At 40.0% G+C, this 15,372-nt stretch overlaps 1 protein-coding gene across 1 annotated transcript; it reads left to right on the top strand.

Annotated features, from left to right (window-relative positions):
* The first annotated feature begins 9,065 nt into the window (after nt 1-9,065).
* On the top strand, nt 9,066-10,737 carry LOC113929884 (COP9 signalosome complex subunit 3-like). Its single transcript, XM_035727802.1, is given in 1 exon segment — nt 9,066-10,737. A coding segment is annotated over 1 exon segment (1,272 nt). The 5' UTR covers nt 9,066-9,290; the 3' UTR covers nt 10,563-10,737.
* Nucleotides 10,738-15,372: the final 4,635 nt, after the last annotated feature.

Here is a 15,372-nt window from a genome sequence, read left to right as displayed (position 1 = left end):
CCTTCTTGAAAATAACCCACTGGCGCAGATTTCCGACGTCCTTGCCTGACCCCTATGCTTCCTGAGTGGCGTTTGAGGCGGCAACCATATGATGTGGTCTGTCTCCCACACACCTCTGACCTCCTTGGGGTCAGCAAAGCACTTAGGGCCACCAAGCAGATAAAACAGTTTGGACTCTTTCTCTTGCTCTAAAACGTGAAGACTCACTAATGAAACCCCACTCAGTACTAAAACAAAAGAATTTCACAATATCAAGACCTTAAAAGTGGATACTACGGAATTGGGGTTAAAAATCAAATTATCAGGACACCTGGGTGGCTCAGTCTGTTAAGCATCTGCCTTCAGCTCAGGTCATGGTCCCAGGGTCCTGGGATCGAGCCCCGTGTCGGGCTCCCGGCTCAGCGGGGAATCTGCTTCCCCCTCTGCCTGCGGCTCCCCCTGCTTGTGCTCTCTCTTTCTATCTCTGACAAATAAATAAATTAATTAAAATAAAATAAAAAGTCAAATTATCACTCAAGACACAACCATCTGTAGCTAATTCTATATGAATAATGAGAAAAAGCCCTATTCACCTTCTTGGGGTTCACTAGCCTTGTCAGCGCTTAGTAGTGTGAAATTATACACTAGGCTCGGCAAAAATGTTTGAAGGTTTTTATTTTTTTTTCCATTTTTTGTTATCATTTTGTTTGTCCACAAAGAAACTTTTATCAAGTTTTCGGTCTGTGAACTTGCCTCCATGTGTCCTTTGCTTCCTAGAGCAGGTGTCCATTTAAAACACGGATAAACATTTGAAAGTATTTTGCTTTTGAAAACCTACTAAGCATTAGTTAATATTTCAGCTTCTTTGGTATTAGATTCACTTTTGCACAGAAAATAAGTCTGATTCTGATAACAGAGAATGTGTGACTTAGATATTTAAAAATATATCCCAAACCTACTTATCTGACCGGTAAGCCTTCTAAATCTATTTGAGTCAATAGCATATATTTACTAAGTAGAAAATCTGGAAAGTTCTTTTTTTAAAAAAGATTTTATTTATTTATTTGAGAGAGAGAGAGAAAGAGAGTGAGAGAGAGAGCACAGGACAGGGGGGAGTCTGAGGGAGCAGACTCCCTGCTGAGCAGGGAGCCTAATGCGGGACTCGATCCTGGGACTCCGGAGCTGAAGCACCCAGGCGCCCTAGAAAGTTCTTAATTATCATTAGGCACACAGAGAACTACCCAAACGCATTAGAAGTGAGACCACTCAAGTACTTAGCCCTCGTCCTGCTGTCAGCTCTATTCATGTTTCACTCCGGCCTCATAGCTAAATGTCACAGCTCCACGCCAAATGCACCAAGGACTTTCCTGGCACCAATGTGCCTACTTCACAATGAGCAATATTTCAGCATCATCAGAATTAACCATCCACTAAATTCAATTTAATAAGGCTGCATCATCCTCAGTGTTTCACCTTCATGCACAATTTATTATAATTTCGTATGAAAAGCCAAAAGCTCAGAAAACACAGATGCTCTCATATTCCTCAACAGAAAGCCCTTTTCTTGAGCAGTTTTAGACCCTGGAGAGCAGCTTAGACTGTAATTGGGAGTCTTCTCCAATCAGCTGACAGAATTCACACTGAAAGGGATTAAAGACAAAAATGTCAGGGTTTACTGATTGTGAGAAATCCCTGAATTCTCCTTCAGCCCTTCAGCGCTGACAAGATGGGAAGCCTCAAACAGGGACTCCCAGGGCCTCGCTGAAAGCAAACCCAGCCCCTGGCTTTCTTCGGGAGCTCTGCTTACACCACAGAGTGAGGGAAAACACACTGCTTTATGTGATTTCAGCGTGAGGCTGGAAAGCACTTCATCCGCATGTAGGTCTTTTCTTAACTTGTCTTTCGTGTTACTTTCTCCTGGCTTACAAGAAGGAAAAACATCAGGCACTGTAGTGCACATCACAATTGAGAAAGAAAAGAAGTAAACTGTAAGAAGAGACTGTCAAGTAAAATCTAATATTAGAAACATTAACAAGGGTATAACATCATTTTGTTGGCCTCTAGTTAAAATGGTGCATCTGAGGTTATTTTAAATTCGGGATAAAGTCTATCTTGAGACTGCATAGGAAGGTCCTCGTTAGATGGAGGTAATACAGATACAAAGCTCCCACGGTTAAAAAAACAAGAACTTTAAGGATGGGGCAAGGGAACGAAATCTTCTTGCTGTCCTAATTCATCAGGTCAGTTGCTTGTTACCAACTAAATAAACCGGCTGTGTGCTCATCTTATAAAAGGGCTAGGTTCTCCACTAGAAAAGCAGAAGCCAACCACAAAAGTGTGGTTTCCTCAACAGCACCAGTGTGCAAACTGGTGTGTACCGGCGGCAAAGGCAGCCGGCGCCCCCTCAAGCCAGAGGTTCCCAGCAGTGTCGACAGGCTGTCGTGGTCCTCTGCCTAGTCTTGCACATTGAGCAATAACTGAAATCCATCACAAGATCACTTGCCAGTCCTCCTCGGTTAAATGGGTCTTTATTTTTAGAGAACAATGGGAATTATAGGAAGCTGGAGGTCTTACATCACAGAACTATAAACAGTTGCTGTTAAATGCAGCTCTATGTTTTTGTTTTTCAATTCTGAAATGAAGTTGATATTTGAGAGGGGTTTTTCATCTGTTCGACAGTTTATGATGTCCTGGTGATGTCATCTTATCTAGGTGATTAAGGACTTATTTGGCTTTTCAATCAGACAAACCACTAGCTCTCAACAGGAATTTTAATCAGAAGGATTGCTTGCTGTGCTGAGACTGTCCCCGGCGAACAAACAGAACATTACTGACCTTTCCTCCACAGGAAATTTAAATTTGTATCATTTGGCTGGTTACGATTTCTGCCATTCCCTGTGGACCAAGATTAGAGATGAACTTTCAGGTTCAGTCATACATTAAACACACAAACACATAAGCTGTGAAAAGCCAGAAGCAGAATGATGTGTTTCCCCTGATGCAAAGGTCACCTCTGTCTCTGCTCATTCATTCCAGCGGACCACAGGCTCCTATGCTTACTGCCCTCATTTAGGGAACTCAAATTGGTAAATAGCCATTCTTATGGGTCCTCAGCATGTTCACTGCATTACGATTATCTGCTATATTTAACCTAGCTCTTTCATTTGTATGTTAAAGGAAAAAAATATTTCCCTTGTGACAGATTAGACCTAACAGGACATTTTTGTTTAATGTGTAAATGAGGTTAGATTTATCAGAATAGTTCTGGTTTGGTCTAGAAAGTTTCTGACTTGTAGCAGCAGCAAGGGAAAAAGAAAAAAAAAAAAATCCCAAGTAAATAGTCCTTAGAGAAACCTGCTGCTCTCAAAATAAGCAATTTCAGGGCACAAACTCATAAAACTGCTGTGTCATCAAGTATTAATTAAATAGGTTAGGGGAGTCACACAGAAAGCAGATCCTCTACCCCAATAAAGTCAGTAAAAATAACTTCACTAAACTGGTGACCATGATCTCCAGGATTATTAAATTTGCAATTGTTTCTGTATTTCCTAAACTGATTCATAAACTGATATAATTATGAAACAAAACCTTCTCTAGGATCCCACAAAGCATTCATTTAATGACTTAGGACTGAGAGGAAAGGTTGAACGGTTTTACTCTAGAATCAAATAAGCAGATGTAATAACTAAAAAAGAAAAAAGACTCAGGACTAACGGTTTATTATATCTTATTTAAAGGGTGAGGTTGTCTGAAACCAAGGTGAGGCTACATTTCCAGCTCAACACTTATCTCTAAATTGGTCTTCAATTTAATTTGTTTAGCTACACTGTAATATCTGATTCCAGGAGGATATGCAATTAATTATCAGGAAACATCAGGAAAATACTTAAATCTAACCTGCTGTAACGAACATACAGGTCTAGGTTAGGAAGCAGTTTAGAAATGCTTTTTAAATATTTATGTTAGGTAATTCTATTAATTTTATAATCTGTTTGAAGGATGCTTTGTAGTTTGGTCATGAAAGGGCTGGGGTTTTTTGTTTGTTGTTTGTTCTTAAAAAATTTAAATCAGTGGGCTAGAGAATGGTTTATCTTGATAGGCAGGTTTGATTATGCATTGTTTTTATGAATTGCCTTCACAATGAAAACGAGTCACACAAATGAGAGAGAGGAAAATCATTTCAGATTTCAGCTAGGTGCAAACGCACAATTGCTTGACACTCTTCTTGGGAAAATCAATTCGGATTTGACGTCGGCCGTATCATTTCTATTGCACAATATCAAATATCAAAGATATCTTGAGAGAATAGCTTGTTCTTCATAGCAGAAGAATATGCCCCAAATTGTTTTTAAACTGAGCTTTCAGGGTCTGTGAAATGCCATGGCATTACTTTAATGATTAAAAAATGAAAAGCCAATAAAAATGAATGATGCATTCATCCTTAATTATATGCCAAAGATGAATAGATATCTATATTATGAGCTGGAAAAAAAAAAATGAGTAACTACTGCACCAGACACTGTGCTAAGCAAAGACATGTTAATTTAGCTCCCATCCTCCACAATACATTTAAAAAAAACTGAGTCTGGAATTCAGTAGCTCAAGGTCATATAGCTAAAAGTGTCAGTGCCAGGATTCATGCCCAGAATTCAAATCCAGGTTTTGTCCAGTTTCAAGGCCCGTGTTCTTTTCACCGCATATTCTGCTGCTTGGTTTCATACTGATCTGGCTCCTTCCAGTCATGCAGCTTTCAATTCAATGACCAACCCTAGCAGTGCAGAACAAAGGTAGTTGCTTCCTTAAACTCACCTTGCTCTTCTTCCCCACTGCCCTACCCTGGGAATTCTGGGTAGGACACTCCTGTCCCTCTCCAAGTGATTATAAGAAGTGCCCAAGCTAAACAGTGCATGCAAAGAGATTTTAAAGTCATCCTGGCATAATTATCCTAATCAACAAAAACCAAGTGCAGCTCAATTAAACTTTTGAGAAGAAAAGATTGTGTGGGAGTTCAATAAATTAAAGTGTAAGGTCAGGCTTTTATAAGGTGTTCCAGATTCTATCACCTTGCTCTAATTCTTGCATATTTCAGCAGTCATGTTTTTTTGTGACTTCACAGAAATAACAAGTCATTTTAAAATTCCCGAGATGGTTACAAAAGTACTGTTAACACACACTGAGCATCCACATATAGCCCACAGCACTGAGAACACCGGGATAAACTTGGAAGTCTGCAATTGCAAAGTTATTTTTAAATCTAAATCAGGTGATAATTTAAAAAAAAAAAAAAGGGAAGAGGTGAGTGTTACTGAGCCAACTTAGATTTCTCAGTTTCTGCAGTGTTTGCATTGCTCCTTTCATTTTTGGCATTATCAGTGTCATAAGAGTTTGAACAAATCTAGAGCAATTATCCAGAAACCTTCACACATAGGCTGACTTGATCATCCTGAGGTCTTTGATTCACATATTTCTTCAAACATTAAGTGAAATTATTTACTTGTAAAGATTCCTCATCTCCTTTTAGAATGGTAATTTCAAAGTTTCTTGAATAGTACATCAATGAGAGCAAATAACTATTATCAAATTGTCAAACAAAATGATATCTTTCAAGATAACGCAACTGCACAAAACCTTTGGTTATCTGTACACAAAACAAAGAGCATGCTATATTTAATTTAAGAAAAACTCATAGGCTTTCTGAATATTAACTAATATCCTTAAAAGCCACCTACAACCTAATTTGGTTTAGGATCAAAGCATTGTGTGCACACAGTAGGTTGTCAATGTGTAATCTGAATGAACCTAGGCAGTTTTAACCTAGGAAATTGTCAGAGGGAAAATTTATATATATTTTTCTGTATGTATAATTATATATATCTGTAACAGTGACTGATTTCAAAACAAAACACCAGGAGAATGAGTATGAGGCTGCCATGTATGAGGCAAGCCTTCAGAAGGGGCAACAAGACTTCCCAGGTACGCCTAATGCAAGTCTGTGAATGGGGAGTTACTCATTAAACAGCCCAGATAAAGATTCTTGTTAGTACAGATTTTTTATGGAGCAACCAACTGCACAGAGGGCTATTATAAACTTCGATTATGTATCTAAATTTGTATGAATGGAACACTGCTTTTAAAAGCCTTTAGGTACAAAATGTTTTGAGAATTTCTGTAATTTCAAAAAGGTCCAATCACACACTCACCCTCCTCCACCCCAAAGTTCCATTGCTTCAGATGTCTTTATTAAAACTAGCAGCTACAGAGGTATCGTGAAGGCAGATTTAAGCCAAATAGGCTATTTTGCCTTTTCCATTTTCAACAAATAAAATTTGATTTTGAAGTTTTTTGCCAGTATGTCCATCTTTCAGCTTTATCACAGAACCTTAAAGCGAAGAATTATTATCATTTGAGGCTTTGTTACAGAATGAAGAATCTATAGTTGTGCATTTAAAAAAAATGTGTTTTTACTTCAGAAGCTATGAAAAAGTAAGCTGTACCAGCCACAAGAGATTTTTGGAAAAAAGATCAAAAGATGGCTAATATATTTTTATATGAAAAAAGAACACAAGCTCAATTCTCAGTGGCTCTTGTCAAAGCCAGTTTGCACAGTGGCTAGACAACAAATAAGGGCATTGTTAGCAACTCAGGAAAACTCCTACAGAAATAATTGAAAATTTCCCCTCTGGGTTTTCAATTTACCCTAAGCAAAATAAAAACAACCCTTAAACCAAAAATACACACTAGAAACTGGACCAGGGGGGCACCTGGGTGGCTCAGTGGGTTAAGTGTCTGACTCTTGGTTTGGGCTCAGGTCATGATCTCAGGGTCCTGGGACAGAGCCCCCCACGTGGTGCTCTGCACTCAGCGGGGAGTCTGCTCGAAAGATTCTCTCCCTCCCCCGCCCCCCGCTGTCTCTATTTCTCTCAAAATAAATAAATAAATCTTAAAAAAAAAAAATAAGGAACCAACCAGACCAGGCATTGAGAGGAGAGCCAAACAAGTGTTTGTTTTTTTCAAAGATTTTATTTATTTACCCAAACAAGTGTTAATGGAGAGATGTAAACATGCAGGTTATGGTACATGTACATATTTTCTTCTCTTCTCCATTCTTATTAAGTACACATTAACAGGGAGACCTTATGGGAAGTTAGCTGTGGCAAAGTGTAGCCCAGTAAGAACAGCTAATAACTATTGGAGGGATGGACTATGTTATGCTGTATAGTTTGATGAGAACCCTGAGAGCCGGCTGGTCCTAAAGATGGGAAGAACAATGTGTGGGTTACTGGAGGTGGGTCCTTGGACCACACCCAACCCCGTGCTTTATATTCAGTGCTTGAGCACAAGCAGCCTGGGCCCAGAGAGGGTGGTGGGGTCAGCTCCAGCTCTTACAAGTTGTGGGGGCATCAGGGCAAAGAGGAAGGAAGAATCCACTTTCTGGATACTTTGTCATTGTTATTATCCCTTTGTTACCAAAGGTCCTGGCAACAAAATGTATTACAACACACTTTCTGGTTTTACTTCCCACCCCCCCACCCCCCCGCCACCGCCCCCGGCCCAGGATAGGAAGAGTAACCATATCACAATTTACCTGTAGGTGCAAACGAAATCGAACTCTGGGGAGATAGATTTTGTAAGGGCATCTTGGGCCAGAGAACGTGATCAGGAATTCTGCTAATGTGCCGAAAAAAAAAAAAAAAAGGTCTTCAAACAATCAGAGATGGCTACCTGAAAGAACTGTGTGATAAGAAGCAGAAAGTTCTTCACGGTAAAGCAGTATCATGCTCTTAAAAGACAGACTAAAAACCATGACCAAGAACACGACCTCACTTGAGGCACAAAAAATGGATTCTGCAAATGGGATATTCAGCAAATATTTCACTGCATGGTTCAGGAGTCCCTAACCAAAAATAAAATGTGTGCACGGGAAAAGGTTCACAACACAAACTTCAGAAACCTATTGAGACAGATGGGCTCTGTTCTGGTGTCTTTTATTTCCCAAACTGTATTAAGTCCTCAAATTAGGAACTAGAAGGCAAATCCAAGAAATTTGAAAAATATAGCACTGGGTAGAAAATTACTAGCAAAAAAGATGTAGAAAAGAATGAAAATAAAACTGTCCATTTTTTAAATGGTCCTTATTTTTTTATTTAAAGATTTTATTTATTTATTTGAGAGAGAGAGAATGAGAGCCAGAGAGCATGAGAGGGAAGAGTGTCAGAGGGAGAAGCAGACTCCCTGCTAAGCAGGAAGCCCGATGTGGGACTCGATCCCGGGACTCCAGGATCATGACCTGAGCAGAAGGCAGTTGCTTAACCAACTGAGGCGCCCTTATTTTTTAATCTTGCTGAATCTCAAACCCATGTTCAAACATTTAATAAGATAAAATCCTAAGAAACTGGACTCAACAAGAAGAATTTTGGTCATAAATTTAACTCTTATGGTCATAAATTTAAAAAGTTTAAAAAATTGAGTTGGTATCTCCAATATATACACACCTATTTATATTTTTACAATTTACATATTCACTACTCTACTGGAACAGTATATAAATGATGTACACAACAAATAATTTTGAAAGATAAAAAGTATTTTTAAAGCAGATCTAATATTTTCCTCTCAACCCAAGTGCATGAACTTTGCACAACTGCACAACTTGGAACATCAAACAGCCCACTTCCGGCAACACTAGTTCACAAGCTGGGTGTGAGCAGCAACGTACATGCACCAGCTCAGACACACACGTTTTGAGATTTTGCAGTATTTTATTTAAAATACTTCAACTTTGGGCACCTGGGTGGCTCAGCTGGTTAAGCGACTGCCTTCGGGCTCAGGTCATGATCCTGGAGTTCCAGGATCGAGTCCTACTTCTGCTTCGGGCTCCCTGGTCAGTGGTGAATCTGCTTCTCCCTCTGACCCTCCCCTGTCTCAAGTGCTCTCTCTCTCTCTCACTCTCTCTCAAATAAATAAAATCTTTTTAAAAAAGAAAGTCTTTAAAATACTTCAACTTTAAATGTAGTGCTTAAGAACCTTCTTAAAGCAGTTGTGGGGCAAATTAAGACAGCAGTTCAGGGATTTCAGAGACAGTTTTCCTTACTGTCAAAAACTGCACTTCATTCAGCAACTACAATGAGAGAGGCATTTATATTACATGCAGTATGTCTAATTCTCCCAAGAACTATAAAGTAGAAACGATTTTTCCTATTTTATTTAAAAAAATTGAAACCGGTGGAGGATCGCCGCGGCCCCTCCTCCTAGAGCAGCCGCCTTTTCCCGCGTGAGCCGCCTCTGCTGCTCCGGCCGCCCTGGGGGGAAACATGGCGTCTGCCCTGGAGCAATTCGTGAACAGTGTCCGCCAGCTCTCGGATCAAGGGCAAATGACTCAGCTTTGTGAACTGATCAACAAGAGTGGGGAACTCCTTGCAAAGAACTTATCCCATCCGGACACTGTGCTCGGGGCTCTGGATGTACAAGAGCACTCCTTAGGCGTCCTTGCTGTTTTATTTGTGAAGTTTTCCATGCCTAGTGTTCCTGACTTCGAAACGTTATTCTCACAGGTTCAGCTTTTCATCAGCACTTGTAACGGGGAGCACATCTGATACGCAACAGACACTTTTGCTGGGCTTTGCCATCAGCTGACAAACGCACTTGTGGAAAGGAAACAGCCTCTCTGAGGAATTGGCATCCTAAAGCAAGCCATAGACAAGATGCAGATGAATACAAACCAGCTGACCTCAATACACGCAGATCTCCGCCAGCTTTGTTTGCTGGCAAAATGCTTTAAGCCTGCCCTTCCATACCTTCATGTGGACATGATAGATATCTGTAAAGAGAATGGAGCCTATGATGCAAAGCACTTTTTATGTTACTATTATTATGGAGGGATGATCTATACCGGGCTGAAGAACTTCGAAAGAGCACTGTACTTTTATGAACAGGCTGTAACTACTCCTGCCATGGCGGTCAGTCACATCATGTTGGAATCCTATAAAAAGTATATTCTAGTTTCTTTGATATTACTTGGAAAAGTACAACAGCTACCGAAATATATGTCTCAAATTGTGGGTAGATTCATTAAGCCTCTTAGCAATATGTACCATGAGTTAGCACAAGTCTATTCAACCAATAATCCCTCAGAACTCCGCAACCTGGTGAACAAGCACAGTGAGACTTTTACTCGTGATAACAACCCGGGGCTGGTGAAGCAATGCCTGTCTTCTCTTTATAAGAAGAATATTCAAAGGCTAACCAAGACCTTTTTAACATTATCATTACAAGATATGGCAAGTCATGTGCAGTTATCTGGACCTCAGGAGGCAGAGAAATATGTCTTACACATGATAGAGGATGGTGAAATTTTTGCAAGTATTAATCAGAAGGACGGTATGGTCAGTTTCCATGATAACCCTGAAAAATATAATAATCCAGCCATGCTTCATAACATCGACCAGGAGATGCTGAAGTGCATAGAGCTGGATGAGCGACTGAAGGCCACGGACCAGGGGATCACAGTGAACCCCCAGTTTGTACAAAAGAGCATGGGATCACAAGAAGATGATTCTGGAAACAAACCATCTAGTTACTCTTGAAACTAACATCCATCCTGAGTTAGATGAGAGAAATTTATCACCTTGGCCAGTGGCAAGTGTTAGGAGGGCAGCAGGGAAGACCAAGCCTGTTTGACCTGGACATTGAGAGATTACATTTTGTTTTGACATCTTCAGTCCTATGTGCTTTAAGAAAACCATTCTCTCTGCCAAGAAAGGAAAAAAAAAAAATTCAAACTTTAAAGTCTGTTGTGGATTTATCCTCAGATTAATGTTGTTATTGCATTAAATCTACCTTTTTGTTTAAAAAAAAAAATGAAACCAAGTTTCATGATCAGCTGTATCCTATAAATAAGTGGTAGAGCCAGAGTGGGTATTCTCAAAACCACAAAATCATAGTGGTCCCAACTATAGGACATTATGGGAAAGGCCAGTATTTTTAACTCTTTCAATATCTTCTTTACAGCTGGCTCCTTAAAGCAAAGAGAGGGGAACAGAGAAACAAATGGTTGGCTATTAAAAATTACCTTCGTTTTAAAGAACAGCCAGATATTTCCACCTGCTTCCCTCCCCTTCTCCTCCAGCAAACAGTCCTAGAAAGAGGACTGCAGGCCAGAATTCTGCGAGTGGTTCCGGTGGTCAGACACACGGGCCTAGGGTAAGGTTCCACCAACAGTCGTCCCAAACCTCAGAGTCTAACCAGCACTGTTTCCCCAAACAACGTCCTCTCATCTTAACAAAGAACTTGTGAAGGGTGAGTTTTGGAGCCGAGAGAGCCGCGGGTTCTGTTCCACACTGAGCAAGCACAAGAGCAGCGGAGAAATGGAAAGCTGGATTCCCTCCCCACTCTTCTCACTGGATCGACTCTGTAGTAGGAGCATCCTGGACTTTTTCTCAGGGCCCAGTGTTTCTGGCTATGTTCCCAAAGAGCCTGAAACTGGCTACTTGGTACCCCAGAACTTATTCCTCTTCCAGACACAGGTGCAGAGACCATCCGTGAAAACTCTGGACTACCAGAGACCCACAAAAGATGAGCTCAGTGAGGCTGGGGTAGTTACTTTAAGGTAAAAAGTGACTGGATTAGGAGAAATGCTGATTGTTAAATTCTGTTTGGCAGCTTAAGTACCATGACTTGAAATTTCACTGCTAAACTCAATGGAAAACGTGGGTCAAATACACTAGTGACTCAATATGATTTCCTTTCCTGGACATCTTAGAAAGATACATGACTTACTTTCTGTCCAGGTTGGTTTAGATGGTAGAGAAAGTAAAACGGATGAATCTCAAGGCCTTTTCCAGTTTTATATTCCCACACAAGCATTCTTCCCACTGGCAAACCCCTGTTCACCCCCCGCACCCACGCAGAGCTTCCCTATGAAGCTTTCTCCACACTTAAGGTGGAATCAGGGAACTTTTCCTCTGCATGCTCCCAAGATCTTAAGTTTATGTTTACTAGAAGCACTCACTTCAAAATGCAAGTGTTTGTTCTTGACTATGGCTCTCTGTACTTACTCGGCCTTGTATTCTCACGACTTATCACCATGCCTGGCATGGACTATATCACAATAAATATCTTGTGGATGAATAACTAAAGGCTGACCCCATGAATCTGAAGAAGCACTGATTCCTACAGATAAATTATAATAGCTTGGTCGTAGTGGTTCTGTTTCAAACCAGGATTTGTTTTTATACACTTTATATACATCCATCCTAGTTCTCTGAGCATTTTGTCTGTAGCCTCCTAAGATCACTACATCTGGTTGTCAACATACAAAGGAACCTCCTCTCATTAGTGGTCACACTAAATCCAGCATAACACAAATGAGGTGGCTCTTACAACTCTTCTATTCACAAATGAGGAAACCACTGTCATTTCCAGCATTTGCTGTGATTTCTATACAAAGTTGCCTGGCCTGGTGGGGAAAGTTAGGCTTTCAACTGTTCATTCTCTGGCATCTCTATTCTACTCAAAGTGTTCCTCAGTATCATTCCAATTTTAGTATATGTGCTGCCAGAGCAAGCACCAAACTGTTCCTCCAAAACAAGGGAAGATTTTTTTAAAATTTGAGAAAAAAAAAACAATCTTCATCTATCTTGCTTGGAGGGCTTGATCCAGCAAATACTTAAAAAATGAATTTCAGGGTGGGATGTAGCTAGGCAATGTTATAACCAATGTAATAGAGTATGTCCTTTTCCCCTAAAAAAAAAAAAAAGTCAATTTGTCATGTTTAAGGAATATCTTTCTGAACTACCAGTGAGTCACTTTATGTGGCCTACTGCAGAATAATATTCAATCCTACTATCCCTTAAAAATTTTTTTCCTTTTAATTTTAGTAATTTATTATAGGAGTATGACACCAAAACTGTATGTGAAACATTGAGAATAACAAAACCCAAATTTTATAAATATTAGAAAGTACAATACAGAAATCTACCAAATAATGCAGGATTCTAGTTAGCTGTATTAAAAGATGAGGAAACTCCTTGCACAAAACACTTCCCATATAGTTCAATTGCTTATACAAATTATGTCAAGAATTCACACTTTTAAATATACTTCTGACCCTGAATAACTAAAGCAAGCCTTCCTCTGTCAGCCTCAGCCTGCCCCACTCAAGGAGGAAGAGTGGTGCAAGAACAAGCAAATCACTAAAATATCCATTTACTTATTCCCGCATAGCTCTCACCTTCCCTGACCCCCAATTCCAATATTTCAGTTAACTACCATCTACCTTAACTCTTCTCTTCCAGAACACAGGTCAGCAACCAAGGAGAAAGGTGCAGATAACAAGTCAACATTATTGCCATGCTACAATACTTCTTAGATTCAATTATTTTGTTAAGCTTTTACCTTCCCCAAACTTCCTATGAAGGTTTTTTTTTTTTTTTTACCTTCTACACAGATCAGCAACAAAGTGAGCATATTCAAAATAAGTTGGCCCTCCTACTGCACAAAATAGCTCTTTCCCAGATTTCAGTCCCACAGGATTTCAGCTCCTCTTTCTTAAATTGCTATTTATTCAACACAACACTTACTTGGCATGCATCTTAGGCTACCTTCCCCTTCGCTTCTCTCAATAACAGCCACGTCCTTGGAGGTGAAAGCTAGCTTGAGCCCTTCTGTACCCAGAGTGCCAGCACACTCTCAGGAGAAGCCCTATGGGTGACGGTAATGGGGATGGGAGCCATTCTTCTCCCATCTCTGGTTAGGAGACGGGACCCAGAAGAGCCTCCTACTCAAAAACACTCAGACCATTTTTCAGTTCACATTATGACCTACTGTAGGGGGTATGAGGGTGTGGTAAACAAACAGGTTTTATCTCCTACGTAATTCTGATCAATTCAGCACCAGCTGCCTATTGCGCTGGGTTAAGAAAGATAATGAGACCACATCTGGACTGAGAGAGAGACTGTACTCTGACGGATTAGGGACGGCGGCCGCATGCGCAGGTGAGGAGCATGTGCAAGTGAGGAGCATGCGCCGTGTGTGCTCAGTGCTTGCCATCCTAGCTCCAATCACTGAGCGAAAATGTCAATTTCAGCACTTTCAAAAACTTCTTCCTAAGTTCCTTTCCTAAATGAAGCATTAGATCAGGGATAGAGGATTCAAAGTCTTCCAGATATCTATTTCTATGTATCCTTTTTGTTTGTTTATATGACTGTTTTTATTTTAAAAAAATAAAAAGCCTTGATGTTCTCCATCATCCCGATCTCTAATTATAACTTAAAAAAAAGACAAAAACCAGAAACAGTAGTTCAGTTATAAAAAAAACAACAATCTGTGATACCTCTACTTGAAATCTTTTTCCTAAGCTACTGTTCTTTACTCTAAAAAGATGGCAAATAATTTTAGTTAAATTTATTTTACTTAAGACAAAACCTGTTTCGGTGGTTATTAAAGCAAAAATTTAATTTTTCCCAAAGCAAAAAAGAATTGATAATGCATTCTAGTTAATTTCCTTAGCAAATGTGCAGTTTGATATATCTACGTATCCTTTTATATAAAAGTTTGGTGAAGAATACTGTTCCTGGTGAATCAGACTTAAAGGTCAACATGATGGACCCAGCGTTCCCTCCTCTTGCTGCTAGCTTTTCCACAAAAGCAAAAGCATCAAAGCTCTTCATTCCAGAAGCGACACCAGCCGGGATCACTTAAGGATCCCACAGACGGTGCAGCCACTCACTTTCATTCTAGTAGATGCCGCATTCTTCTGTTTAAAAAAAAGCGCTCTTTCCTCATCCTGTGCTCTCCCATATATCTGTACATCAAAGACAACCCCAAGATCAGGGGTAACAACATTGGGAGATTTGGTTTCTGACTTCTCTGAAATCATTTGATGAAACCTTGCAAAGGGCCTTTCACAATGGTGAAAATACAAACTCAACAATCTCCCCAAACAGGAGCACAAAATGTCCTCGGGGCTCGACAAACTCAGAATAACAAATCAAACCCATTCTTCTTTTTGATTTGTTCCTGGTCGTGTTCCCCTCAGCCAGAAAAATCCTTAATTTTTTTTTTGTAATATAAAAGATCGAAGACTCCATTTCGTAATTCTTATCTAAAGCAGCATTATTACAAAGCAAATCACATCGAGCGCGGACAATCTCCACTTCTAGCTTTATAATCCAATTGATTTTATTTCTAAGGCAATCTTCATCAATTTGCACTTCCCTAATCAAATTCTGTTGTTTAAAGAGGCAATTTTGCTTAATACTTGCTGTCCCCTCTGCATTACGGTAATATGCATCCTTGCTCTCCCACCCCAACCTTCCCAAAGCATGTATGCCACTTACGAACTGCTCCATAGCTCTCCTCCTCCTTTCTCCCACTGAGAACAAACCACTTAGGCCA

The sequence above is a fragment of the Zalophus californianus genome, chromosome 5 (assembly GCF_009762305.2).
Source record: "Zalophus californianus isolate mZalCal1 chromosome 5, mZalCal1.pri.v2, whole genome shotgun sequence".
NCBI classification, from domain to species: domain Eukaryota; kingdom Metazoa; phylum Chordata; class Mammalia; order Carnivora; family Otariidae; genus Zalophus; species Zalophus californianus.
The sequence above is the reverse complement of the archived record's forward strand: the minus strand, read 5'-3'. Positions and strand labels throughout refer to the sequence as shown.